The sequence below is a fragment of the Pan paniscus genome, chromosome 1 (assembly GCF_029289425.2).
Source record: "Pan paniscus chromosome 1, NHGRI_mPanPan1-v2.0_pri, whole genome shotgun sequence".
NCBI lineage: Eukaryota > Metazoa > Chordata > Mammalia > Primates > Hominidae > Pan > Pan paniscus.
In genome coordinates this window covers 109233325-109261225 of record NC_073249.2, presented here as the reverse complement: position 1 = coordinate 109261225, position 27901 = coordinate 109233325, and the positions used below count along the sequence as shown (strand labels likewise).

At 46.2% G+C, this 27901-nt stretch overlaps 1 protein-coding gene across 3 annotated transcripts in view; it reads left to right on the top strand.

Annotated features, from left to right (window-relative positions):
* IGSF3 (immunoglobulin superfamily member 3) overlaps positions 1-27901 on the top strand; it is a 94631-nt gene that overhangs the window by 60366 nt on the left and 6364 nt on the right. For 2 of the 3 annotated variants that reach the window (XM_034929808.3, XM_034929809.3), the window contains exons 5-10: positions 369-758; positions 2149-2208; positions 4675-5076; positions 8356-8760; positions 19616-20026; positions 23661-24068. In XM_034929808.3, the coding sequence (XP_034785699.2) occupies positions 369-758; positions 2149-2208; positions 4675-5076; positions 8356-8760; positions 19616-20026; positions 23661-24068 (2076 nt within the window). The remainder of the gene's footprint in view (positions 1-368; positions 759-2148; positions 2209-4674; positions 5077-8355; positions 8761-19615; positions 20027-23660; positions 24069-27901) is intronic. The other variant, XM_034929812.3, reaches the window with a different exon arrangement.

Sequence of the window (27901 nt, the reverse complement as noted above, 5' to 3'; positions counted from 1 at the left end):
TATATCAAGGCTAGATATTTGTAATCTACCATTTGAGTGATATTAGTAGCTTCTCACTGACCTGGGGGTCTCATCTAAGACATCTAAAGCTTCAGACTGAGCCCCATAGGTCTTAACTGGGGTAACAGTTTGCTTAGACCGTCTGGGCTGAAGTAGTTTTGAATTCTGTCTGTGATATTCAGGCGTTTCTCTGGACCTTAGATAACCTGGGTCTGAGTTGGATTTTACTCTCAAGCTAAGTGCTGTGGTCCTCCCCGCAGTTAGTATTGTAAAGAAGAGGAAGGATAGTGGGAATGTGCTAATGTGGTTTAGTTGGCTGGGGCCCTCATTCACCCAGGATGTGTCTCTTTTCTTACTTGTTCTCTCAGACAAAGAATTCACTGTTCGGCTGGAAACAGAGAAGCGGCTGCACACGGTGGGCGAGCCGGTGGAGTTCAGATGCATCCTGGAGGCTCAGAATGTTCCCGACCGTTACTTTGCTGTCTCCTGGGCCTTCAACAGCTCGCTCATCGCCACCATGGGCCCTAACGCTGTGCCTGTCCTCAACAGCGAATTTGCTCACCGGGAAGCCAGGGGACAGCTTAAGGTGGCCAAAGAGAGCGACAGTGTCTTTGTGCTGAAGATCTACCACCTCCGCCAGGAAGATAGCGGGAAATACAACTGCCGGGTGACTGAGCGAGAGAAAACCGTGACCGGGGAATTCATTGATAAGGAGAGCAAGCGTCCCAAGAACATCCCCATCATAGTCCTCCCCCTCAGTAAGTAGAGAGATGTGCTGCTTTCTTCTCCTTTGGCTCAGCATCATTTAGGAGAGGTAGGGGGAGAGAGAATAGCGTGGTGAAGGTGAGGGGAGGCAGATGGAACCCTCGAGGTTAATGCAGAGCTGGGGGAAAAACCATTGAGCCTCTCTTCCCTGTTGTAGCCCACCTGCCTACATTTAGCAGGCTCCCCATAGCAGAGGATCAGGATCAGGGGTGTCCAGGATCAGGGCAGTCTAGGGCTGGGCATAGGCCTATCTGATTGCTAGCAGCCCTGTGCATACACAAGCAGTGCCAGCTCAGCTTGGAGGGAAACCAGGAATCCCAGAAAGCTGTTTGCTCTTGTGTGGGAATCAAGTCCCAGAAGAAGTGGGTAGATGCCTGCCTTGAAATCTCACTTAAGGAGAGTTGGTCTTTTATGGGAGGATTTTAAATCATAAAGTGCATTATTAAGGATTTGCCATCTGGGTTTTTCAGGTATAAAGGCTGGCATTTCCCTAAATGGCTTTTCCCTGTTGAAATTGTGTTTCTAAAAGTCGGTGGGTGAGACCTCTCACATCTTCCTGGAGCATAGCCTTTTAAGCTTAGCTGATTTCTGAGGCTGCCTCAGTGGGCTCCCAGCCTTCATGTAGACTGGCCTTGTGTGGGTGGGTAGTGGCCATTGCTAGGGATTCCAGAAACTACCGGTGTTTGCTTGTGTTGTGTTTAAACATTCATAGTATCAAGATATTCTTATTAATCTCATTCTCCCATAGTTCTGTTTTTAGTAAAGAGAATAAAAACCTATAATGCTCTGATTTTAAACAAGTGGTAAAGTTTTAAGACTAACCTTTAACCTTGTCTCAGCTGCTCAAACTATTCTTTCTCTGAGCCTTGTAATAATTTCCTTTACTTTTTATTTATATGTTTTAATATTTAAAATATTTCTCTTCAAGTGTGATATTTCTCTTCAAGTAGCCACAGCGGTCCTCTTGTCAGTCTTTTCTTCTTTTCTCATCAACTGGATTATTTTCTTTTATGCTTATTATTATTTTGTTAAAAACCATGCACACACATACCTAATTATCTTGAAATTCTTTTGTTTCTTAGCTTTTTCCACCCTGCAATGCCTAGCATGGTGCTTTGCATAGAGTAGGTGCTTGCTGAATACTGTACAACTGAAATTATTGAATTGAATGCCCACTGTCTTTACTATTTTCCTGTCAGTCTGTGCTTGCCTTAACCACGGACTCTCTACTTTTAAATCTGCAACTAATTCCTCATTGTTTTCTAAGGATCAAGTGAAGGGCAGCCACGCTGTTTACTTCCTATATTTTTTGTACTAAGATTTCCCCCAACCCCTTCTGAGAACTTGTTTGATGATCTGTGGCCTGCTATATTGCTTTTCCAGCAGATAACTGGGTAGTTAAAGTCCCTCAGCACCACCAGCTCCTGTCCCAAGGCCACTTGGGTAAGTCTGCCGAAGAACAACAACAATCACATCGGTAATGGTGATAATGCCTTGGATTTTAATGGCGCTTTTCCTCCTAAGAGACCAAAGTGCTTCTGCATATATCATCTCCTTCTCCGCTCCCACCTCTCAAATCCTCGTAGAGGCCAATATGATATCCATCTAATGAATGAAGAAATCAGAGCACCACACAGGAAGTGACAGAGCTGATTGTTCAGTTAGTGGTTGAGCTTGCATTGCATTAGGAAATATTTGCTTCTAACTCCACACCCACCGCCCTGCGCTTAGCCTGTGCTACACCGTCAACTTCCTGATTTGAAATTTCATTTGTGAATGTGTACTCAGATTTTTATTAGTTCTGTCCTAGTTTTCACTTAATCCAGAGAGTTTAAAATTGTCGGCTGCCTTTTCTCAGGCCTGGAAATTCTTGTAAATAGTGTTAGTGGGCAGTGAGGCACCAGGTCTGTAGTTGCCTTTGCCTCAGCTGCTATAATAAAATAGCATTTCTTCTTGTAGCCCCACATTCTAACTATGTGGGTTTCCAGGCTTGCTCAAGCAACAGACACCACCAAACAGTAGCCCTTTCAATAAATGAGCCAGGACTTGGATAAGCGTCCACTGGGATGACAGTAGGGGATGAGAGTGAGGTCCTGCAAGTCATTCTCCTGCTTAAGACAAGTGAAAGGATTTTCTTCCTTGATGCTGCAATTGCCCTTTTAATCCCTTATTTTGAATTGATAACAGTGGGGATGAGTCTTTAATCTAAAGAGGAATATTGTTGTTATTAATGATGATGAAAAATAAGTACCTCATCTAATCCTCTCAATGTCATGCCCTAAGAAGTAGGCACTATTAGTATCTCCATTTTGCACATGAGAAATTGGAGCTTTGGTAGGTTAAGGAAGAACCACAGGATTACAGAGTTAGGAAGTCTCCAAATCCATCCCCTGAACCATTAGTGCTATAGATGGTGACTGTTCAGGAGCCTGATCATCTCTATGAATCATCCTGTTATGACTCCTGGGGGAGGTTGCCCTCCTAGGAAAATTGCTATTCCCTGCCCCATCCAGACCTTTTATTTTTCACATAAAACAAGCAAATCCAGAATGGATAGCAGGCATCCTCACTATAATAAGAGCTACATGTTGAGGCTCAGTGCTCGTCTTTGTTTCTGCTTGTTGGGGAAATAAAGGAGAGAAAAGATTTGATTCAAATGCATTGTTATGTGTATGTGTGTGTTTTCTCTTGATAATTGGGTGTGCCTCTTAAAATCTGGGATTTGATTTAATTAATTGGTTTAAAATTATTGCATGTATTTAATGTGGGTGGTACCCAAAAATTGGAGCCAAATTAGTTACTTTGTGTTCTTTAATACTTACAGACCTTCTGAACTCAATATAGATAATTATACAAAATACTACATGCATAATTAAAACATATTAGGCTATCTGTGATGTTTATAAAAACAAAGAGTTATGTGGAATAGTAAAATTAATCATGATCATGATAACCAGTTTTTGAAAACCTACTATGTGTTAGGTGAATCTATATGCATCATCTCATTTACTTTTTAATATTTAAAGAATTCTACAATTAAAGGTGGCTCTCTACCTGTCTTACAGAAGAAGAGGCTGAGGCATATCAAGTTTAAATAATTTGATTGAGTGAATTCAGATAGTTAAGTGAGCAGCAGAGGCTAGATGAGACAGGGAAGGGAGTGGAATCCTTATCCCAAACTTTTGATTGGCCAAATGTTTCTAGAAAGAGAGCAAAGGAGCCCCAGGGCTGACTGGACAGGCGGGAGAGTGGTGGATGACGAGCTGCTGGCTTTGTTTTGTTCCTGTGTGTTAATGAAAGAATGAAAGCCCGCTCCTCACGCACTCTGCAAAACTAGACCATCTGTGCTCCCTTATTACCCACACTTAAGCACACGTTATCGTCCCAATACTTACTGTTGGTTTTTTCCCCCGTATTTCCTAAATTGTCCTGAAGGACTCAAATGGCACATTATGGATATTCAGCTTTTATTTGACTGCTGTAGTACCGAATGGTAGGAAGAGTGAAGTGAAGTAGGATTTTGGAGTTACTCTTCTTGCTGAAAATTCAACTTGAAAAACCCTGAACTCCAGCTGAATAGATCACCCAATAAATTGTTTTATGCCCTAAACATCATGCCACTATGTTGTATTTCTTAGGTTCTTATTCAGGCTCAGGTCTTAGAACCTCGTTATCACAGTTCTCTGCACATGGCAAAGAACATCCTAGATTATCAGATCTAAAACCACAGGGAGCAAAGCCCAGAACCAGCCAGGGCTTGCAGCAACTAGGGTCAGAGTGTTTTTGACCCTCTGAGGCTCACCGTACCTGAATATGATTCCATTTGCACCCCTCCTCCTGTTTCCTCTGTGGGGAGGGCGCTGTGGAGACCATAAAGCCTCCAGGGTGTTTCTCTCTCCCTCTTCCTAGAGAGCAGCATCTCCGTGGAGGTGGCCAGCAATGCCAGCGTCATCCTTGAGGGCGAGGACCTGCGCTTCTCCTGCAGTGTCCGCACGGCAGGCAGGCCGCAGGGTCGCTTCTCTGTCATCTGGCAGCTTGTGGACAGGCAGAACCGCCGCAGCAATATCATGTGGCTAGACCGGGATGGCACCGTGCAGCCAGGCTCGTCCTACTGGGAGCGCAGCATCTTTGGGGGCGTCCAGATGGAGCAGGTGCAGCCCAACTCGTTCAGCCTGGGCATCTTCAACAGCAGGAAGGAGGACGAGGGCCAGTATGAATGCCATGTGACTGAATGGGTGCGGGCAGTGGATGGCGAATGGCAGATTGTTGGGGAGCGCCGGGCCAGCACTCCCATCTCCATCACAGCTCTTGGTGAGTGAGCGGTGGGACTGGCAGTGGGTCTGGCATGGAGACAGCTTCAGTGTCAAACACCTTATCCTGACTTTCGTCAGTCAGAGTTTTAGCAGGAAACTATGGCCAGTCTTTTACCTATAGAGTTTGAAGTACTTTCCTTTATGTCTATTTTGTTTCTTATAAGGGTTTAATTAATTAAGATAGTGCTAGCAGCGACTAAGGGACCCACAGGGGATGATGGGGCTCCTGAGGGATAGCAATAGCTGGGAGCTGTGACTACTTCTAGTCTGGCTGGGAGAGAGTGATGTTATCAGAACTCTATCCAGGTTAGTGAAGCCACCCAGCCATAGTGGTGGCCCCAGGTGGAGGAGCATGGCCACTGCCAGCCTGGCCTTAAAGAGAGCAGAGTGGCTGAGCACTGTGTGGCATGTCTTTCCTGCCCTGCTGCCCAGGGGCCAGCCTTCCTGAAAGAGAGCAGAGAAGGGTATAAAATCATCTGTTGTCATTTATTTAGCATTTACTATGTTCCTGCCTGATCCTTAACACTTAAGCTTAGTTTTCCCATTGAATCCCCACCTAGGCAAGTGACAGACATTTTCATTTTATGGAGGAAACTGAGACTGAGACACATTAAATACTTTGCCTAAGGCTAGAAGTTTCTACTACCTGATGGGGCCCATACCTAACAAAGCTACTCCCTCATTAGCGTGGAATGAAAAGATACCTTGAGATTTGCTAAAACCAAGGAAGATTAGATTTGCTTCTCATGGGGTAAAGAGGCTTCTATCAACATTTATCTGCCTGGATATAATCAGTATATTAGATTTTAAACGACCGGTCTGTGACTTTGCTGGGAAAGAAACTTGTTATGTCAGGTCTTCCTGTTTATCAGGAGACATCGGTTGTCCTCAGCAACTTTATGTCCCACTCCCTGGGACTGTGTCACCACCTTCCTTGCAGGTTGGGATGGTGGTGCTTTTGGATACTTCCAGTAAAGATGGCAGCCCCAAGCGGTTTTTGTCCTTAACAGAGTCCTCCATTTTCTTACCCCTCTGAGATTAGAATTACATTTCTTTTCTAAAGGTTAATCCTAAAGATTGACCTGCTTTTTGCAGTAATTATACAGCTCAGATTTCTGTCTTAGAAACTTCCTCCAGTGATTGCGTTTCCTGATCAGCTCAGTTCCTGTGTCCGTACTCAGCACCTGTGTGAACCCAGTGAGATGGAACTTGGGGGACAACTTTTGGATGTCCAGTACTGGTGTTTTTTTTTTTTTTTTTAACCATCCTGGAAGGTTAGGAATGTCCAATGAGTGATTAGAGTTAGTGAGGATTGTTTCTCTAGAAGTAATTTATGTTATCAGGTTATCCCCTGAGTTTTTTCTTACTCACCATATGTCTGGTGGTTCTCACAGCCAGGGGCACTGAGGGGCTCTGCCCTGGGATCTGGAGGCCAGCACTGTTCACCTGATCTCCAACACTGAGATACCTCTGGCTAGAGCCATAATCAGGTGGCCCAAAGGACTGAACAAGGAAGAATGGGAGGGCACTCTAGACTAATTAAGGTTGTCTTTTCAGTCTAAAGTTAACAATGACACACATGAATTTTCATATCAGTATAATTAGATGCGGGTCCCATCTAATTACAGTGGGCCATTATGGCTGTTCGGTTAGAGCAGCTTGGGTGCTCTGTGACCATGGCATGTGCCCTTGTCAGGACTAGACAAAGTCATTTGCTTGGGGAAGCTCTCTCCCCTTCAGGTGTGAGGCCAGGAGCACCTGGTGTGGGTCCTGTCCCTGAGGTTCTGTCCTACACCACCCTCATGCAACACCTACTACACACAGGTGCACAGCGACTGTCACAGGCGCTTCATGTTTAAGGATGGGCCTCCGTGTCATAAACTTTTTTAAAGGGTATATAGAGATAGCTTATGAAATCCAAATCAAAGGTCCAGAGTTTTCAGCAAATTGTACCTACCTATTTGCCAACTTAACCTCACCATAGAAAGCCAAAAGATTCATCCTGTGGCCAGTCTTTCACATTACAGAGTTTAAAGTACTTTTTTTTAATTTCTATTTTATTTTTAACAAAATATTTAACAAAATATAGTATATCTCATGTGCCAGGTACTATTTGTAATATTTATAAACACTGATTTATTTAATCTTCACAGAGACTCATTTTACAGATTGGAAAACAGAGGCAGAGAGAAGTTAAGTAACTTTAATGTCACTCAGCTGGGAAGTATCAAAGTCTTGGCTGCTGGCTCCAGAGTCTAGACCTTTAACCACTGTGTTATGCTTTCCATGGGTAAAGCAACCTAAAAAGGCCCCTGGAATCAGTTACATGTGGTTGGAGACTAACTCTGTCATTGACTTACTAAATGCTTGATATTGGGCAATTTATCTAACCTCTCTCTGCATCAGTTTCTACATCTGCAGGAAGAGATGACAAGCCTGCCTGTTCTACAAGGTTGTTTTGGGGATTCAGTGGAGCATGATGAGAGCAAAGCAGTTGGCACCATGCTTGCACCTAGATAGTGCTCAATAAATACTGGCTACTGTTAGCTTTATGATTGTGATCAATGTATGAATATTAAACAGTATTTCCAGGCTGAAGGAGCTCTGAGGTACTCATATTGAGGAGTCAGTATTAGGGCTTAGCAGTGCTGCCCATTCAATAAGGAATATTGAGAGACCCACAGCCGCTGAGCCTGCAGAACCCTGCATTTAGGATAATTGTTCCACCCCACTGGAGGTCCCCACCTGCTCTGTTTTTGGATTTCATGAGGGACGTGAGAAAGGGACTGGAGGCCGACTCCATCTGCTTCCCTTCTCGGCACCAGTGCGCTAAGAGACCAGGAAAAGTGGTGTTGGGGCTGTGTGGTTGTGTTTTCCTCCTGTGCAATGGAGGAAATTGGCTTTGGGGTTTTCTTTTCCTGTTTTCTCATGGAATCTCAAGATTTCTAGGAGCAACCCTGCCTACATGCAATCAGTCCCTGAGAGGATTGTGATGTCTAATTCCAGGGGAGGAGCAAATGCACGAGGATCTCATTGGGAAGGGTTAGGCTAGTGCTGCTCAGGGGGAATTGTGGTGGGCCTTTCTTTGGAGTCTTGGAAACTCTTGGACTGGGCCTCAGCAGGATACTAAAAGCAACACTAGCCTGAGAGCTCAAAAGGGGCTCCGAGAGCCTCTGTCCCACACTGCTTGCTTTGCCAGCTGCCCCATTGCTGATGTCATACTGCCCTGAGAAAGCCACATGCCTCCTCTGGTTGAATCTCTCTGCTTTCTCTCCAGAAATGGGCTTCGCAGTCACAGCCATCTCCCGGACACCGGGGGTGACCTACAGCGACTCCTTTGACTTGCAGTGTATCATCAAACCCCACTACCCTGCTTGGGTCCCCGTGTCGGTGACATGGCGGTTCCAGCCGGTGGGCACGGTGGAGTTCCATGACTTGGTGACCTTCACCCGGGATGGAGGGGTCCAGTGGGGGGACAGGTCCTCCAGCTTCCGAACCCGAACTGCCATCGAGAAGGCTGAGTCCAGCAACAACGTCCGCCTAAGCATCAGCCGAGCCAGTGACACGGAAGCAGGCAAGTACCAGTGTGTGGCAGAGCTGTGGCGGAAGAACTACAACAACACCTGGACGCGACTGGCGGAGAGGACCTCCAACCTGCTGGAGATCAGGGTGCTGCAGCCAGGTGAGTGCTGCGGACCTGTGGGCTATGTGCCTATGCTGCCTGAGCAGACGTGAGGGAAAAAGAAAGGTGTGCATGGAGCCCTTAGCATCACTTCCCCCTTTCCCAGCTCTTCATTTAGACACATTGCAAATCAATAGGAAGTTTTAAGAATCATGCAGTGGACACTTGTATTTCCTTTCCTTGATAGCCAGTTGTTGTCTGACGGCATTTGTTTTCTTCCTCTGTGTGTATGTTTGTTGTTGTTTTTGAGCCATTGGAGGGAAAGCTGTGGACATTGGGACACTTCCCCCTGAGTACTTCAGCATGTAACTCCTAAGAACCTACCCACCCACTGCACCATTATCACACCCTTGGGGTTTTACGTTAGTGTAGTCCCACCACCTACATTTCCCCAGTTGTCCCAATCATGCCCTTTATTTTTCCCTTTCAGATTAGGATCCAACCAGGGATCACACATCACATTTGTTATCCTGTCTCTTTAGACTCCTTTAATCTAGAACAATTCCCTAACCTGTGTGTTTGTGTGTGTGTGTGTGTGTGTGTGTGTGTGTATGTATGTGTCTGTAGACATGGACATTTGTGAAATGCACAGGCCAATTGTTTTAAAGAAAGCCCTTTTCTTTACTTAACCTCATCTCCTATAATCCTCATACAATTATGTGGAAGTGATATCATTGTCTCCTGTTCATAGACAAGGAAATTCTGAGTAAAGAGGGAGGGTAATAGGCACCTATTGAGCATCTTCTTTGCATGAGGCGCTGAAGGTCAGTTACTTTATTAGAATTGCACAACAACCCCAGGAAAGATTTAAGTGACTAGCTTAAGGTCATGTACCTAGTGAATGGTGGAGCCAGGATTTGAACCCCGGTTGTCTTTCTCCCACAATGTTGCCTGCACCCAGGCCCTGTCCAGTTGTATGGGCCCTGAATTTGAGCTCCTTTCTCTATGGAGGCTGAGTCTGTCTCAAAGCGGATCATAAGGATGCATTAATTTGGGGAGCATTAGTCAGTGGGGCTTTCTGCAAACACTCTCGCCTTCATCAGGCTCTTCAGCTGACACGTGGGAGGAGTTAAGTACATGCAGCTCTTATGGTTTTCCTCCATCTGTCTTTGTCTCCTGCCAGGTTAGAAGCTGGTGGAGGTTGGAGCCCAGGCAGTAGGCTCCCGTGTTCCTTCCCTCGCCCAGCCCATGCCTCGGCTAGAACAGACACCTGTGCAGGCAAGGGCAAGGGTTTGACTTTGCAAAGATGGCTGGAACGCCTTGCCAAAAGGATTTTTCTGCCCACTAACAGCCATGGTTAGTGCCTGACCTAGTCTGCCTGACTACTTTAGGTGGCCACAGTGTCATTTTCAGCAACGTGAGGTTAAATAATGGTAACCTTTGGGTTTCTCCTTCACCTCTTCTAACCCCATAACAGAGTTCTGTTCTGTACCAGATTTGGAACAATTGAGTTGTATAAATGACGAGACTGTTCCCTTGGCCAATGACAGCCTAAACTTCGACTGACAAGAGGCTCAGGGAAGAGGCTGTTTTGCTTAAGTGGATTTTCAGGTTAATGGAAGGTTAAGCAGAGACCCCATTTTATGTGAACCCTTGTTGTGGAAAATGTCGAGGTACCCACTTGCCTGCATTATTGAGTGGGACATTAGGATTGTAATTGCACCTTTTTTTTTTGTCCCCTCTGGCTCTCAAGGTCAGTTTTCTGAGCAGCATTGCCCATCACATGGTTCTGCAGCTGTAGAAGGTAGAGGAGTTGCTGACCTCAAGACCTTGTCTGACATTGCCTTTTTGAATACATCCCTAGTATTTGCCTGTTTCTGGTACTACTTGGAATCTAAGACTGGAGTGCCTAAGGGAAGAATACAGAATTAGTTCATTGAAGGTTCTAATTATTTGGATTAATTTATGGTGTTACTAAAGGCAGACAGGGAAAAAAATGTATGAAGTACCTCTTGGATGCCAGGTTTCTGCTTAGTGCTTTACTCATGTTTTCTTTTTAAATTTATCCAACAACCTAATAATGTAGGTGTTTGTATCCCTATTTTGCTAATGAGGAAACCAAGGCTCAAAGTGGTCGGGAATCTTGATGGAGGCAAGCCAGCTGGTTAAGTGGCAAAACTGAGATTTGAACTGAGATTGGAGCCCAGGTATCTCTGACTTCCATAGAGCAAATGTTTTCCTTTATACCATAATTGCCTCCTGGGTAAAGTAGCTGGACGGTTGGGAGACCCCAGATCTGCTCTGAGGTCGTCTTTGTGTCTTGGGTGTCTTGAGTTGGTTTCTGTTGTGTTTTCACTATAAAGTGAGAATGAACAGTGGTTGGCAGAGGAGACTTATGAGTATCACTGTACTTGGGCTGTTAAGAGGCCTCTACTTAAAGGTGCACAGTAATATACTTTTATGGCCCTTTGGAGGCTAGGAAGAGCAAAGGTGGGTGCTTGAGGCCGTGCAGGACTCCCAGAGGGCGGCTGAGGCACCAGGAGTGTGCATCCCCTTAAGTGTTACTGTCTCTCCTCTATTAAATATTTATGCATTTAGCACTTAATATTTTCCAGAGAGCTTCATATGAGTTTTTACTCTTTCCTATATACTTTGGTGCTGGTGCATTCATTTTGGGGAAATAGAAGTGGAAAAATACATGAGAGCTGACTGTGCGCTGGAGACTGTTGGACACTTGGTGTATATTACCTCACTTAATCTTCACTGCAACCCTGGGAGGAACATATTGCTTTCCCATTTTATAAATGAAGTAACAGAGGCTCTGAGAGGTTCTCACTTCCTCAAATTAAACACCTAGTGAGTGGGGGAAGTTGGGATTTGAATCCAGGTGTGCTTTGTTAAAAAGTAATTGCAGTAGGGAGACTTTGACCTTTTTAAAGGCTATGTAATCAGAGATTATTCTTTCTGCATTCAGTTAATCGTGTCCTTTACAGAAGAATTTTCTCCTTGTAGATTGATGATGTGGAGGAGTTATAGCACTAGTGTTACTGGTAGTAACAACAGTAGCAGCTAATATTCACTGAGCATTTCTTGTAAACCACTGTGAATGCTTTACACATAATAACTTAGTTCCTCGTTTCTTAATCCATGCAGTGCTGTGAGGGGGACTGTTTTACCCAACTTCACAGATGAGGACACTGACACAGAAGTTACATAAATTGCCCAGTGTGCCACAGTAAGTGGCAGAGCCAGGATTCAAGTCCAGACAGGCAGTTTGGCTCCAGAGTCCAAGTTCCTAATTTTATTATTATATGTTCTAGACAAGTGTTTTTCTTCTCAGGAGTCCTCTTTGGTACCGTATACTTGTATTTAATGTTTCCTCTCTCTGGTTAACCACCCCTGATTTACTAATCCCCTTTAGCAAATCCTTAAATTTGTTTTTTGGAAGTTGGGGTCATAAGACATTGGTAGAGGTTCCTCAAGACACAGTTTGCTGACGGTGTAGAAGTTTTATCTTGTGCCTCTTTTAACTCCTGATTCTTCCAGCTTCTGCCACAAGGTGGCTCTAAGACTTGGGGATACCAGAGCTCCGAACCAGCGCTGTCCTCTCTTCTTTTGCTCGCCCTGCGTACCTTGCCCCTCAAAACAGATTCTTAGCCCTGCTCTGGTGTCTTCCATAGAAATGTCCCCTGCTACCCCCGTTTTAAAGAATATTGTGTTAAATATTCTTATTCTATCAGAATCAAATAGGAACCCAGGGACTGTTGACTCACTCATGCTGGTCCGTTTACCATCAGCCTTCCACTGCTGTGATATCATTTATCGCAGCAAGCTTCTTTGTGGTCTGTGCCCCAGACTCGTCCCTGCTGGAGCCACCTGCTGATCCTGCCCCCATATCAGTATTCATCAGAATCTCTGGTTGGATGGCACAGTTGACTTGTGGATCTGTTATTTGACCATTCCCTGTGTGTGCTTCCTGTTGCATATGCATATCCCCAACAGAATCTTCAAGGAATGCCATCACTGTCAACGTTGCCATTGATCTAGCTTAGTCTGATCCCCATTGATCACATAGTGTGACCCCTCAAGGGGTGCTTAGGCAAGACTTTCAGCCAGTTCACATATTTGATTGTTAGCTCTTAATCAGTTCTTTTCTCTTTTAATTGTGAAGCATAATTGCCTTGCTTCCTTCTGATTTTCTTTAGCTCAAAACACCCTCCAATTACATATCCCTAAATACAGAAGCAGTAAGGGAAATGTTAGCACTCATTTTCCAAATGTTTACGACAATATCTTGGTTTGGCTATTAAATATTGTACATTAAAATTGACAAAGCCATAAACAAGCTTCCATGAGGACAGCCTCTAGTGGTGGAAAGCCGACTTGTCAGAGGGTGTATTCTGCTGGGATTTTACTAATGGGCAGTCAGGATGAATATTTAATATCCTCTGGATGTTGCCAAATCGGTTTTCTTCTATTTCTTATTGCTGACCCAGCAGATTGGGATAGCAGAGGGCTTTTCTTTGACTTCCATGAGTCCAGAGCATGTGAACACTGGCTCTCCTTTCACATTCTGAGGGATGGCTGCCCCATCCCTCAGAGGACTGGCCTCTGCCTTCTTTCAGGGGAGTCTGGGGTTCTCCTTCTTCCATCCCAGGTGGCTTCTGCCTGTTGTCTATGCCAAGATAGAATGGGTGTCAGTGCAAGAGCCCTAAGAGGAGAGCTCAGCCCCTCCCAGATGCCTCAGGCCTGTTATCATGGTAACACCGGGGCACTTGTTATTGGCATCAAGGAGCCAGGGTCACTGCCCTACCTGCAGACAGGTAAGGCAGGGTAGGGCACATCTGGGTAACCTTCATTAGCTATTTCCACCTGCAGACTCTTGCTGCTTTCCCCTTGCCCCTCCCTCCCTGTTTCTCTGCATGCATTGAGCACCTACTAAGTGCCAGGTTGCCATGCTGGTGAGCCTACTGAGATGGGTGTGTCACGTTCCTGCCTTGCAGGCTCTGTGGGAGGCAGCAGGCCTAGGGACAGAAGAGAGCAGAAAAGCGTTACAGGTGTGGAGGCAGAGCCAGCACTGGGCATGAACAGGGGGCAGGGGGCAGGGGGCGTGAGGAGGGAATGGGGTAGGGGTGAGGGTGGGAGGTTGGGAAGGAGGAGTGGAGCATTTCAGGCTCAGAGAAGAGTGTGAATAAAGATAGTCACGGAGGGTGGGAGCAGCATGCTTATCTTGAGATGACTAAAGCATGGGGTCTGGGGAGGGGTTCACCCCCAGGCAAGCTGGCAGGGATCAAGAAGTCCCTTTTGTACATGGGAGCATGGGGTGAGGGTGGGCATATGTAATAGCTAAAAGCAAGGACAGACCAGACGGCCTGGGTTTGAATTCCAGCTCTACCACTAAGCCAGCTGTGTGACCTTGGGCAAGTGTCTTTATAAAATTGGGAATAATATTTATTTCATAGGATTGGTGAGGACCAAATAGTTAATATTTATAAAGTGCTTAGAATAGTGCTGAGCACATAGGACCAGATGAAAGTTTGCTAAATAAATAAGAATATCCTAAACTCAGAAATTAGGACTTTAGCTCATACCCAGATCATATACTCCATTTTTGTAATAATTTATAATATTCCCTTTACCCAGAAATGAAATTCATATACAATATAACATTCCTAATCATATCTTTAAAATTTGCTATACTGTCCTAGTTGTGGGATAAAGAAAGTTTTTTTTAAAAAAAGTAGTTCATAGTAAAATAATGCGTTTCAATGTGTAAATGCTCAGGACAGCTATGCTAGGAGGCACAGTCACAGTCAACGCTGTCTCTAAATGCACACTGACAGTCACTGTATCAGACTTGGCACCATGAGCAGGACTGCCATCCTGACAGGGTTTCTGAAGTCCTGAGTAACTCTTGCTACAATTCTGAACAAAACAAAGGAAAATCCTCTCTTGACTGACCTGGCATATATTAAAACCATGCAAAATAAAAGCATTGTGATTATAGTAAAACGAAAGTAGGTTCTAGGCTCAGAGGCATAATTTTTGCCCATATGAATGTCATTCGAAAGTCACACAGGACACGAGGCAGAGTTTTGTTGCATGGAGTTGTCCCAGATACAATTTTACATCTTTAATGGCTTTATTCCATTGAATATATACCCCTCCCCAAATCAATATGGCAACCAGAGACCTGCTTGCAATTAGCTGCCTTATTGAGAACTGCTGTCACGGGCTGTGGGGTGGGCAGCCGTGGGCAGTAGCATGCCCCATTTGCCATTTAGGGAAATCCCCTGGCTGTGGCTAGGCCGAGAGGGAGGGAGTGTCATATGCAGGCCAATTGTAAGAGCCTGAGAAAGAGATCATTGAGGGCCCAAATAGGGAATGGTCATGTGGAGAGAGCAGGGAGCCAAGGGGTGTTAAGGACAGAGGGACTCAGGGGTAGTAACAGTTTGACTGGCAGGCGCCTGTGCCACTGGCTTCCCATGCAGCTCACCCTGCATTCTTTCCTTGTCTCTCATCTGACGTGCTTCTCTCCACTTGAAACATCTCTCCTGCCACAGCCGCTGGCTGCCTCTATCTCTAGCATTACTGTCTGTTGTCTTTAATAAAGAGCAGTGTCTTCCTCCCTCAGTGCCCATCTCTTCGCACCTGCCACTCTGGCTGCTGCTCACAGCACTGCACAGAAACCACTTTCTCCAGACTTACCGGCAACCACCTCAGCAGCACGGCTGTTGCTTCTCAAACTTGAATGTGCATCAGAATCAATTGGAGGGCTCATGAGACTGCAGGTTGCTGAGCCTTACTCGCAGTTTTTCTGACTTAGCAGGGGCTGGCAAATTCCCAGGTGATGCTGATCTGCAGATCCATGGCGTGCACCCTGAGGGCCACAGGTGGTCAGGATCAAGTACAAGCTGCAGGCCCCTTGCAGTGTGGCCGAAGCTTACCTTTCTAACCTCATCCACTACACCTGAGCACTTGCTCCTCCTTGAATAGAGTGCACAGGGTAGTTGTCATCTTTTTTCTCTTGTCCCCTCTCTCTGGCGTGCCCTTTGATTCTCCTTCTCTGCTTGTTTCTCAGGGCCTAGCTCAGAGGCCACATACCTTTTGAAATGTTCTCTTTTCTATCAAAATCAGAATTGCCCCTCCTTTTAAAAAGTAACCACATTTATTCAACCATTCATTGATTAGTTTAACAATGATTGGTCAGAGTCCCTGCCCTGCATATACTTAGAATTTTGTAAGAAAGAGAAGACTTTAAAAATTACCTTCGTTGTAAGGCAGCAGTAACACAGCTATAGTAGAGCGTAAGGGAATCCTTTATTGAAGAAATAAATGAGTTTTGAGTGAGAAGAGCATGCACAGAGTGGAATCCGAAGGGAGGGTAGGCTGGCTGAGAAAGCTGCTGCTGGTCTCCGCTGCGAAGTTCTTCCCTCTTCCTGATGTCTCACCTTGAAACCACCCTATCCTGGCCTGTAACAAACACAACAGCCTCTCCTACCATACAAAACACAGATCTTCCAAGTTTTAATCACAAGCCTGGGAAGGAAACTCTCCAGTTGCAGAAAGAAAGGGCCACTCCCTCAAAGCAGGGCCTGGCCCCTGGGGGCTGCTGTGAAGGCAGCTGCTGGCGTGAGCTGGAGCAACTCTCGGACCCTCTTCCTGTCTCTTGCTGGATTCTTTCTTCCTCCTGCCAATTCACTGTTGGGGGTTAACCAAGCCTCACTCTTTTCTTTCACGTCTGCATTTATGGCCTCTCAAAGCCCATTCACTCACACGGCCAAGTCCAGGGTTTCTCAGGCTTGAAGCTACTTGTGAATCACCTGGAGATCTTGTTAAAGTGCAGATTCTGACTTACTGGGTCTGGGGTGGGGCCTGAGAGTCTGCATTTCTAACAAGCTCCCAGTGCTGCTGGTCCGAGAACAGCACTTTGAGCAGGAAGATTGCCACTTAATGCTTGACAACTCCCAATCTAAGTGTTGAACTTTGAACTTGGGACAAGGCACAGAAACCAAAAAGGAATGAGAATAGCTAAAATTCACTGGGTGTTTGTTATATCCCAGGTTCTGTGCTAAACTCTTTTTATAGACAATTGCTTTTAGTCTGCACAAAACTCCTAATGGAGATAGAGACATTGTTCTTATTTTGCAGATGAAAACACCTGTGGTCTCTAAGTGGGCAGGGCTCTCCTAGCTCTGTGGAGGAAGGTGGTGCACGCAAGCTGTACACCGCCCAGGGCAGAGCTCTGGCAGGACATGGGAGGGCTCCCTAATTATGTGTGGAGATTCCAGTCTCCCCTGTGCCTCAGGAAAGGTCCTACCTGCCCTGGAGATGTGGGAGGAAATCCAGAGCATAGAATAGGAGCTGACCCCTTGCCCACCTGTCAGACATGCACCAAATTTTAAAAATGCCTCTCTTTCAAGCTTCTCAACACTTCACAATATTTTGACATGGGAAGGAAAAAAAATGGAAATGCTTTGAAACATTTCTCTTCCTTGAATTCTTGTTCTCAGACCATGTGACTGAATAGAAGTTTAGTCATAGGATTCCAGTTTAACATATGCAGTTACTATAGCAATTGAGGTTTCCTTAGTAACAGTTGCAAAAATAATCCGGCCCCAATTAATAATACATTTTAAAGCTCTTTCTACTCCATGCTGAACAACCCAGTTTTTTTGGCCAAGAACCAGATAATTCAGGTGGTGTCATTTGCACTGATATAGATATCATTTGCATGCGGTGAATTGGGTTGGAAAGGAATGAAAAGGGAGCCGGTTGTTTCAAGTATTATAGGAATCCAATCTGAAAAGTCGACTGGCAAGCGAATGCAAATCTCGTTTCCAGAGCTTGGGAGCTTAATGGTAAACCCTGTCCTGGATTCCTAGTGTGCCCTAGAGGACTTTCTGCATTTGAAGAAGGGAGAAGGCAGAAGATTGGACTTGCTAACAAAAAAGATGAACCCGGGAGGGTGGGGCCGTGGCACACAGGATTTCTCTCTAAGTGGTGCCTGGTGTGTTCTTGATGGCGTGAGAAGGTCTGTGGGTTTGTGAATTCAACAAGTCTTCCTGGAGAGAATGTCCGATTCACTGCCGGGAGATGCTCCGCAGTGTTGCTCAGTCATGGCATTGGGAATTGGACTTTGCCACACCTTGGCTTGCTAAATCCTTCCATCCATTCAGAACATGTGTCTGTGTGTTACAGGGAGACCAAGTGGCAGTCTGTGGCTTTCACAAGTTTTGGTTCTGTGATGCACGGGACTCAATCAACCCTTGATGCTGCCAAACCAAGCTTAAGCCAGCTGGCAGGCCAGGGTCATGACCAGTGGGCTGGGTCCTGGGTCTGGATGCAGTTCCTGGGGTTGAGCTGGACTAAAGAGACAAGAGTCTGACCAGCAGAGTGCTGGAGCCTGGCCAGGCACCCCTGCCCTGCCCCTGCCCTCCACACAAGCTTGGTTGGAGGAGGCCTAGGTTGCTGTCCCTGGGTGGAATCTGCACCTTGCCCCTGCTTTCTTTCTCAGCTGGGAAGTGGTTTGGTCCCTGTGGCGGAAAAACTAAGTGTGAAGAGAGTGGTGGAGGTGGAACAATTCTTGTACTATTAGTTCCCTAAGAGGAACTTAGAATTGTTTTTTTTTTTTTTTTTTTTTTTTTTCATTTTTAGTAGCGGGAAAGGCTTGGGTAGGGGAACGCAGAGCCGAGGTTAATGATGATGGGGTGGGTGAGATCTCAAATCACCTTCCTAAGATGGATTTCATTAGACCTTGGCTTCTTGCCACTGGCAAGGTGAACATCGTCATTAATTAGCTGCTGGGGAGGCGCTCCACAAGCTGCCCTCTTGTCTGTTTTTGGAGCAGGACAGTGAGGAGAAGGGAGGATTGTAGTTGGCTTTGCCTTGTCCCGTGGTTTACTGTCTTCTCAGCCTTCTCTCTCACTCCCCCAGAGGAAGCCCCCTCTCCCCACCCCCGCAGCATCCTCTAATTACCTGTTGCCGTGTTTCTCCAACGTGCATTCATTCGCTCACCCACTCATTCACCTATTTCAGCAAACACTGATCAAATGCTTTCCTGGCCCAGGTGCTGTGCTAGGCTCTGGGGGTGCAGCGATAAGAATGTCCGCTAGGCAGTCCACCCCATGAGGGCTGGGACTCCGGCTTACTCTTCAGGGCATCCCCAGCACTTAGCATCCTGTGGGAAACCGAGTGGGCACTCCGTAAATACTGGCTGATTGAGTGGAAGGAGTTTGATCCCTGCCCTGGGGGAGCTCACCATCTAGGATATGGGAGAGAGATGTGAGGACACACAGCCCAGAGATATTTAGAGGGTGCTGAGGAAGGGTATGGAGCCCAGGGGGACGGGAATGAGGGACAAGTGGAGAGAAGGGTCAGGGTGGGAGGTGGCAGAAGGAGACAGGCAGAGAGGACAGCAAGGGCAAAGGCCAGGGCTCAGGGAAACTGCACCGGGGGCGTGCACCTGTGGAGGGTGCCTGAGGGTGAGTCGTGAGAGATGAGTCAGGACACTTGGGTGAAGGCCAGATCCTGAAGGGACTTTGTGCTGTGAAAAGGAATTGTTTCTCTCTAGCCCGTAGGTAGTTCAGAGCCATTAAACTTTTCAAGCAGAGACCTGATATAGCTAGATTTGTATTTCAGCAGGATCACCCTTGGAGGCCCTGTGATGGTGGGCTGTGCAGGCAGTGGATAGGGGAGAGATGGTGAAGGCCTAAGCCAGGCGCATGGCAAGGAGGAGACAGGGAAGGATGTTTAGCGGTGGCCTGGGCTCCGTGCTGCCTTCCTCACACTGAAGCCAGTCGGTGTTAAATCCCCCAGGAACTGTGCTGGAGGAAACCTGGCTCAGAGCCTGGAGGTGGATGGTACTCGTTTCTGGGAGTCTGTGGCGATTCCTGTGCTCCCCTTTCCTTTGCAGTGACAAAGCTGCAGGTGAGCAAATCCAAGAGGACCCTCACCCTGGTGGAAAACAAGCCCATTCAGTTGAACTGCTCAGTCAAGTCTCAGACCAGCCAGAACTCCCACTTTGCGGTGCTCTGGTATGTCCACAAGCCCTCGGATGCCGACGGCAAGCTTATCCTGAAGACCACCCACAACTCTGCCTTTGAATACGGTACTTACGCCGAGGAGGAGGGCCTGAGAGCCAGGCTCCAGTTTGAGAGGCATGTGTCGGGGGGCCTGTTCAGCCTCACCGTCCAGAGAGCCGAGGTCAGCGACAGCGGCAGCTACTACTGCCATGTGGAGGAGTGGCTGCTGAGCCCCAACTACGCCTGGTACAAGCTGGCAGAGGAGGTTTCTGGGCGCACAGAAGTCACCGTGAAACAGCCAGGTAAGGCTGCAGGGCACGGCTGTCCTGGGCCAGTGGGTTTAGTGCAGAGACTGCCTGGGGGTGGGTGGGGATCTGTGGGGCTGGTGTGGAGAGACTGTCTGCAAGGTGTGTGCTGAGTATGGGTGCAGGTACACAGACCATCACCCTAGCACACTGCAATCCCATCCATTTTACCTGCAGTGGGTCCTGATGCTGACGGCAGACTCATGGAAGCATCGTTGACTCTGCTTCTGTGGATACCATCTTCACCAAGGAGCAGGGCAGCTGTGGTTAGCAAAATGTGGCAAGGCAGGGTTCATGGCAGCTCCTGAATCTTCTTCTGGGTTTGCAGTTTGCACCCTGAATCTTGGGCTGACACCAGCTCCACACCCAGAGTTCCTACCTAGAAGGCATTTTCTGGTTTTATGCATCTGCATCCCCCTTCCTCCTTAGCTCCCAGCCCAGCCCAGACAAGCCTTTCCTATCTCCAAACTGAATCATTCCTCCTCTGGCCCTTCCTTGATCCCATGGTGTAGCCCTTATTCCTCTCCCTCACAGGTGGCACTCAACCTCTGCCAGAATGCTTCCAGGGAGGGAGAGCTATTCAGGCCGCAAGCCTCAGTTCCACTTTTGGGCAGCTCTGATTGTTAAAAAGTTCACTTTCCTGTAATTTCCCTTTTTAGATCTGCCCCTGGAACAACCAAAGAGAAGTCTGCGTCATTTCCTTTCAAATACATGAAATGTATGCCCCTTCTCTGTTAAAGATCCCTAGTTCTTTCATCTTCTCACATAGTGTAGCCTTAAGGGCCTCTCCACCCCTCATTCTCACATCCCTGCAATTCGTTGTTGTCACTGCCTGTCCTTCTTGATGGGCCATGGGGGGTGCTGTGTTGCCACCCAGAGCCTCATCTCCATGCCTTCGCTTGTGCTGCCCTCATTGTCTGGAATGTGTTTTTCCTGCTGCTTCTCCCTTGTCTTCACCCCATCCCTAAGACTTCATTCAGCACCACCTCCAAGAAGCCTACCCTGATTTCTCCCTTACTAGTAGGGGTCCCTTCTAAAACACATAGCCTAATAATGGTTTGCATTTCTTCTGTACTACACTGTAAGCATGTTGAGGACAGGGCTGTGTCTTATATCTTCAGCCACTGGCATGGTACTTTTAGTAAATATTGGTTGAATAAGGAATAAATGGTTGCTTTCCTTGATCACCCTAAGGCCTTTGTACTTATTGTTCTCTCAGCCTGGAACATGTTGGCCATAGATATTCATTTGTCTTGCTCTTCCGTGAAGGGGGATTCCTAGCTCATTTTAACTTAAATGTAGCCCACTCATCACTCTAGATTTCCTTTCCCCGGCCCTTTCACAACACATATCACCACCTGACATTCGTTAATTTACTTATTCATATATAAGTAATTATGAAGTATTTACTTATAATTGACTTATCAGTTACTATGTCTTATTATTTTTATACTAGAATATATATATATATACACACACACACATTTGTTTTCTATCTCTTCTACTAGAATTGAAGCCTCCTGAGTAAGCATAGGGATTTGGTTTTCTTCACTATTGCTTGTCTCCTAAGGAGGCCTATTCAGTAAGCCAGTGGAACCCGATACCAAACTCCAGATGTGGCCTGTCCCCTGCTGAATGCAGTGAGTCTGTTCCCCTCCTTTGCCTGAGGATATTATATTTCCAGAGATTCTCACTGGCCTCTCGGTGGCATTTTCTGCTAACCTCTGCTGGTGCATTAAACAGGAAGCTCTGGTCTGAAGTGATTCCCGTTGGCATTTTCGGTGACCTGTGTCCTGACTTCAGGCCAGTCCCTGGGGCTTTTGAAACATTGAAGGTTGTCATTAGGCCCACCAGTGTTCTTTTGGTTCCTGTTTTTCATCTGTTTTCAGTTCTGATTATTTTCTCTACTGAAAGAACATGATCACCCCCACCACTCTGCATTTCCGCTCTAGTCATCACCATTTTTTCCTTTCCTCATTTGTACTGAAACCAAGAGATTCTTGGAGGATCCTAAATTTATTGAGGGGATTTCCCTCTCTGAGACTACAATCAAGCTAAGTGGGACAGTGCGGAAGGACTAGAAGGACCCCCCTCAACACATTTAGTGAAGTCTCTGTTACAGTGAACTTTAACACCATAAACGTGGAACTCAGAGGACACCGAGTAAAACAGCTTTCCTCGTTTCTTTCTTTGTGTTGTTTTCTTTCTTCTTTTTTCTCTGCTTCTAGTTCTTTTCTTTTCCCTGCTGAGAAAGCCTACACTTACAGAGCTTTTGGAAAATACATACACACACACACACACAAAAATCCCCCCCAAAAAAACAAAACTCAACAAAGAAAATAACCTTTCAACCCTGAGACAACCAGAGTCAATATCTTCTTTTACATATGTATTTTTTGGATGGGGAGGGAGAAAGGGAGAATGGTTATTTAAAATATATTTTGTTATTTTATATTTTCTGACTTTTTAATTACAAAAGTAATCATAAATGTTGTAAAACATTCAGGCAGTGTGTAGAAAGTAATGAGTGAAAGTGCCCAACCTCCCCTCCTCTGATGTCACTCAGAAGTCTCATTCCTGAGGTGCTATTGTGCATTCATAGTGTCACAGCTTCTAGATACCTCTGGTCCTGATAGATTCATTTGGGCCCTTGTGAAATTACAAGCATGCCATCGGGGCATGCTGTCATTAAAGACATTTTTCTACTGGAGGAGACTCTGCTTGGCTGAGTTTTCAAAGCACCCAGTTCCATCAGTAGCAATCTTTTCTTTTTCTTTTTCTTTTTCTTTTTTTTGAGACAGTCTCACTCTGTTGCGCAGGCTGGAGTGTGCAGTGGCACGATCTTAGCTCACTGCAACCTTCACCTCCCGAGTAGCTGGGATTACAGGCGCACACCACCACACCTGGCTAATTTTTGTATTTTTAGTAGAGATGGGGTTTCACTGTGTTGGCCAGGCTGGTCTCAAACTCCTGGCCTCAAGTGATCCACCCACCTCGGCATCCCAAAGTGCTGGGATTACAGGCGTGAGCCACCTTGTCTGGCAGTCTTTTCTTTACTGATGTCATATCAGTTCCATTCCCAACCTGAGAAGGAACCTGTGTGGGTTTTTGTAAGGATGTTGGACTACAATTCTTAGGGCTAACACATGAACAGATTAAACTGGGTTTCCCCTGCAGTTCTTTTGTAGTTGGTGGCCCAGCATTTTCTAGCCACCATATGATCAGTTTTAAAAGTTTACTCTTGCTTTTCAGAGGTTTCTCACCATCCCCTTCCCCGGCCCTTCCCAGCCACCTGCCCCGGCCAGCCACATCTTTTGTGGTCCGTTGTCATTTGGATGTGCAGTCTCTACAGCTTGTGCTTGTCCTCCTGTGAGCATCAGAACTGATGAGGGCTATGACTTTGGGACAGCTGTTATTGTAACATTGAGCTCCTTGAAACCCAGGCATTCCGACACATGATCAAGGAACTCAGAATGTTTAGGGAGCCACATCTGAGAAACGTTTCTCCTAATGGAGTGTGTGCTGCCGTCCTTCTGTATTTGGAAAGCATCCATTCACCTACCCTGGGAAAGGGTGCGTACGAATTGCTTGTTGTCCTTTTGTCGCTGACGTCTCTTCCTTACTGTTTCAGACAGCCGCCTGAGGCTCAGCCAAGCCCAGGGGAACCTGTCGGTTCTGGAGACCCGGCAGGTACAGCTGGAGTGTGTGGTTCTCAACCGCACCAGCATAACCTCCCAGCTCATGGTGGAATGGTTTGTATGGAAGCCCAACCACCCTGAGCGGGAAACTGTGGCCCGCTTGAGCCGCGACGCCACCTTCCACTATGGAGAGCAGGCAGCCAAGAACAATCTGAAGGGGCGGCTGCATTTGGAGAGTCCTTCCCCCGGCGTGTACCGTCTCTTCATCCAGAACGTGGCTGTGCAGGACAGCGGGACCTACAGCTGCCATGTGGAGGAGTGGCTGCCCAGCCCCAGTGGCATGTGGTATAAGCGGGCAGAGGACACCGCTGGGCAGACAGCTCTGACAGTCATGCGACCAGGTGAGGGTCCACGTCCCCAAGCTTCCACTCCCTCTGGTGTTTCCCATTTAAGTATACTGTTTTGTGCACTGGATAAAATTAGTTTATTAATAAATTATTTGCAGTTAAATATATGAGTGTCTACATGTATATGCATTTATATTCAAAATTGCCTGAATTTTTTTTCTTGTGAATGGAAAATTGCACGTCTGGCTTTGGCCTAAGGTGATTTGATTTCATAAATAGAATAAAATCTGGCCATTGATTATTCCAGGTCATAGAATATTTCCTTTTTCCAGATTTGGAACAAAGGGCAGATATGACAAAAATCTTGAAACAATAACCATGTTGTTGAGAAAATTCAGCTTGTGGATTTTCAGTGGAAAGTAATCGATTTACATGCTTTAAATAGAAAACAATGAATTGTGTGCAGCCTTCACTCTGTCACTTCCCAATACTTTTTTTTTTTTGAAACGGAGTCTCACTCTGTCACCCAGGCTGGAGTGCAGAGTGCAGTGGTGCGATCTCGGCTCACTGCAACCTCCGCCTCCCAGATTCAAGCGATTCTCCTGCCTCAGTCTCCCAAGTAGCTGGGACTAGAGGCTCATGCCACCACACCTGGCTAATTTGTGTATTTTTAGTAGAGACGGGGTTTCATCATGTTGGCCAAGCTGGTCTCGATCTCCTGACCTCGTGACCCCCACCACCGCCTCGGCTTTTCAAAGTGGTGGGATTACAGGTGTGAGCTACTGTGCCTGGTCCCAATAATTTTATTAGTACTAATAACTATTCTGTGTGGCCTTTTGTTTTTCTTGTCTTTATTGCTGTTTCTAAATATCTAAATGCATGTAATTACTAGGTATAATTGTTGTTGCACATTTAAACACATAATCAAAGCTATGATGTGCAGGATTCCCATGTCCTTTGCAACATCACAGCATCATCCATTCATATTAGAATGAAAAGTCGATGGTTCCTGTAAGGACCTGGAGGAGAAGTGAATTCGTGACCCCATCAGTATCTTGTTTGTTTTCTGAGCATCCTGACATTCACATTTGTGGCCTTGGGCACTACTGGAAGTTTTCACCACGTCTTCATGTCTGAGTAGAGCAGCTCATTTCGTTGGTGGAATGTTGCATCTCCAGGGTGGTGCCAGGTCTCTTATGTCATGGGACATGCTTCAGGGAGGCACTGCAGCCTTGGTTATAGGAAATGGGCAGTATCTCACTCGCCTGTGTCTTGCCTAAACTGCAGGGAAAATTGCCTCCACTTTGAGTTAACTCCTATTTTTCCATGAGCTTTTACTTATTTATATTTTTTGCTTTTTACCTTGCCTAGAAATGGCTGCATGTCTTTTCCCGAAGGTGAAATTGTAGAGAATGGCAGCTGAGTGCCCCCACTCCCTCAACTCCCTCCCATTCTGCAGGTCAGCACACTGAGGCTCCCAGATGGAGTGGGAGGAGACAGATGTTTATTGAGTACAGCTACATCCCAGCCACAGTTAGGAGACTTATGTTCAGTCTTCACAATAACTCTGAGTGGTAGGTTTTACTCATGAGGGACCAAAGCATGGAGCGAATCACCACCCAGCTAGCAGGTGCAGGCAGAGTGACCACCCAGGCTTCCCTCCTGCCACACTGTGTGCTTCCAACATGGACCTGAACCATTAGCCTTGTGTCTGCCTCCTGTTCAACCCTGTGAGCAAGCCTGGATCAACCTGCCTTCCCGTCCCTTTGTCCATCTGTCCCTGATTGCATAAGTTGATTGTACTAATTACAAAACATTGGAAAACAGAAAAGTATAATTTTGAAAAGAAAGGTTAGCCATAATCTCACGGCCTACAAATATCTACTATTAATAATTTGGTGTATATTTTTTGGTCTTTGCCTCATGTCTTCATATTTCCTCTGTCTGTAAACAAACTCAGGATCTTACTGTTTTATGTGATCTTTTTTCCCACTCAACTTTCTTTTATGAGCGTTTTCCCATGTCTGTGAAAGCATTTCATAGCCACCATTTTTACTGGTTTCATAACATTCATTGTGCAGATGTACTTCAAAGATTTTTTTCGGAGGGATACGTTAAACACATGGAAGACTTGAAATAACATAGCTCTAAAAGTATTGTTAGGAAAATAATCACCTTCCACTGCTGAGGGTTGACATTCACAATAATCTGAAATACATGGAATGAAGGGCTCCCATCCTCACTAAGATTGCAGATGAGTCGATTAGTAGTTGTGTTTGGCTCACACAACTGGGGAAGGGAGAAAACCACAATCATCACACACAGGCCAGGAATCGGCGGTCACAGTGAGAGCCAGGGGAGCTGTTAGTGTCACGCAGACAGCAGGGGCAGAGGTCGGCATCTTTCCATGGCTTATACTTGGAAAAGAAGAGAGTATTTAAGTCCAAACAGGGAAGAGGGTTGGCATATTCTAGAAGGGGGCAGATGCAGGGAACTAAATTGGTAGAGAAACATGTTAAGGGGAGAGAGATTGTGGGAAGGTGGAAATTAATTTCTGTCAAAAAACTTGTATTGAGTCATTTATGCAGACGAGGCATTTGAAGGGGCCAAGAAAAATGTTAAGCGGTTAGAAGACAAGAAAGCAAAGGGAGAGTGAAGAGGGAGGAGGTGTTTCCGAGGAGCTCCATGACTGATGGTCTCTGGCCATCTTGCCCCTGGCCATGATAAGTTCCACTGCACATCGCCCAGGGCCACCTCCCTTGACACCTTAGCCAGTCACCAGGAGCGTGGGGATACTATGTTAGACTCTGGAGGAGAAAAGCATGGGGTGGGGGGCTCCCCTTGGTCTCTAGTAGGGCTCTCTAATGGCCTTGGAGTTACAGCTGAGGAGTTGAGTGAGTTTGAGTTACCTGTGAACTGATTGAATAGTCCCCACCCGGCCTTATTCTGTTCTCAAGCATGTTCTTGTCCCTGAGAGAGCTGGGCCTGCCACCTGTAGCTGGTTACTGAGCCCTCCTGTGCCAGCAGTGCACACTGAGATTCCAGATGGGTGCAGGAGGTGGGTGCAGAGGGGCTTGGCAGAGCCCCCACAAGAGCAATGGGAAGCCCAGCCTTGTGTTCACCTGTGAGTGACACTAAGCCAATTCATTGAAAGCCCAGGACAATACTTGGAAAGTGCTCCTATTTGGTCTTCATCCAAGTAGGATCTGATTTGGTATCTCTACTTCAGTTTACATTACATTGGCACCTTTCATGAACATTTCATAAGCAGAGCCAAAGGGAGGCCTTTTAGGAATTAGGGAGTGAATTATTTGTTTAGAACATATTACAGTGAGCCAAAAAAAAAAAAAAAAAAAAAGACAGCAAAACAGATTTAAGTCTGTTGGCATCTGTGAGATGTGACTCACCTGCTTGGGGTCCCTCTCTGTGGTTACTCTGTGTCTCCCACCTAAGCAGGGAGGACACTTTGCGTACATCCTCCTGAGACATCTGTGCTCACAGGGAAGGGCCCTTTCAGCCTTGTCGTCTGTTATCTGGCTTTAATCCTTGGAGAGATACTGATCTCCTTGGGTTCTCTGTGTTTTAGGCAATAAGCTACATGCACACAGTTTAAATTTAAGTTACTGCATGGGTGTTTTAAATTCCCAGGGCTACCATAACAAATTAGTATAAACTTGATTGTTTAAAACAAACTTATTCTCTTACAGTTCTGTAGGCCAGAAGTCCAAAATCAGGATGTCATCATAGCCATGCTCCCCGTGAAGGCTCTAGGGAAGAATGCTTCCTGGCCTTTGCCAGTTCCTTGTGGCCACAGACATTCCCTGGTTGTGGCTGCTTCACTCCTGTTTGGGCCTCCATCATCATATGGCCACTTTCTCTCTGTCTTC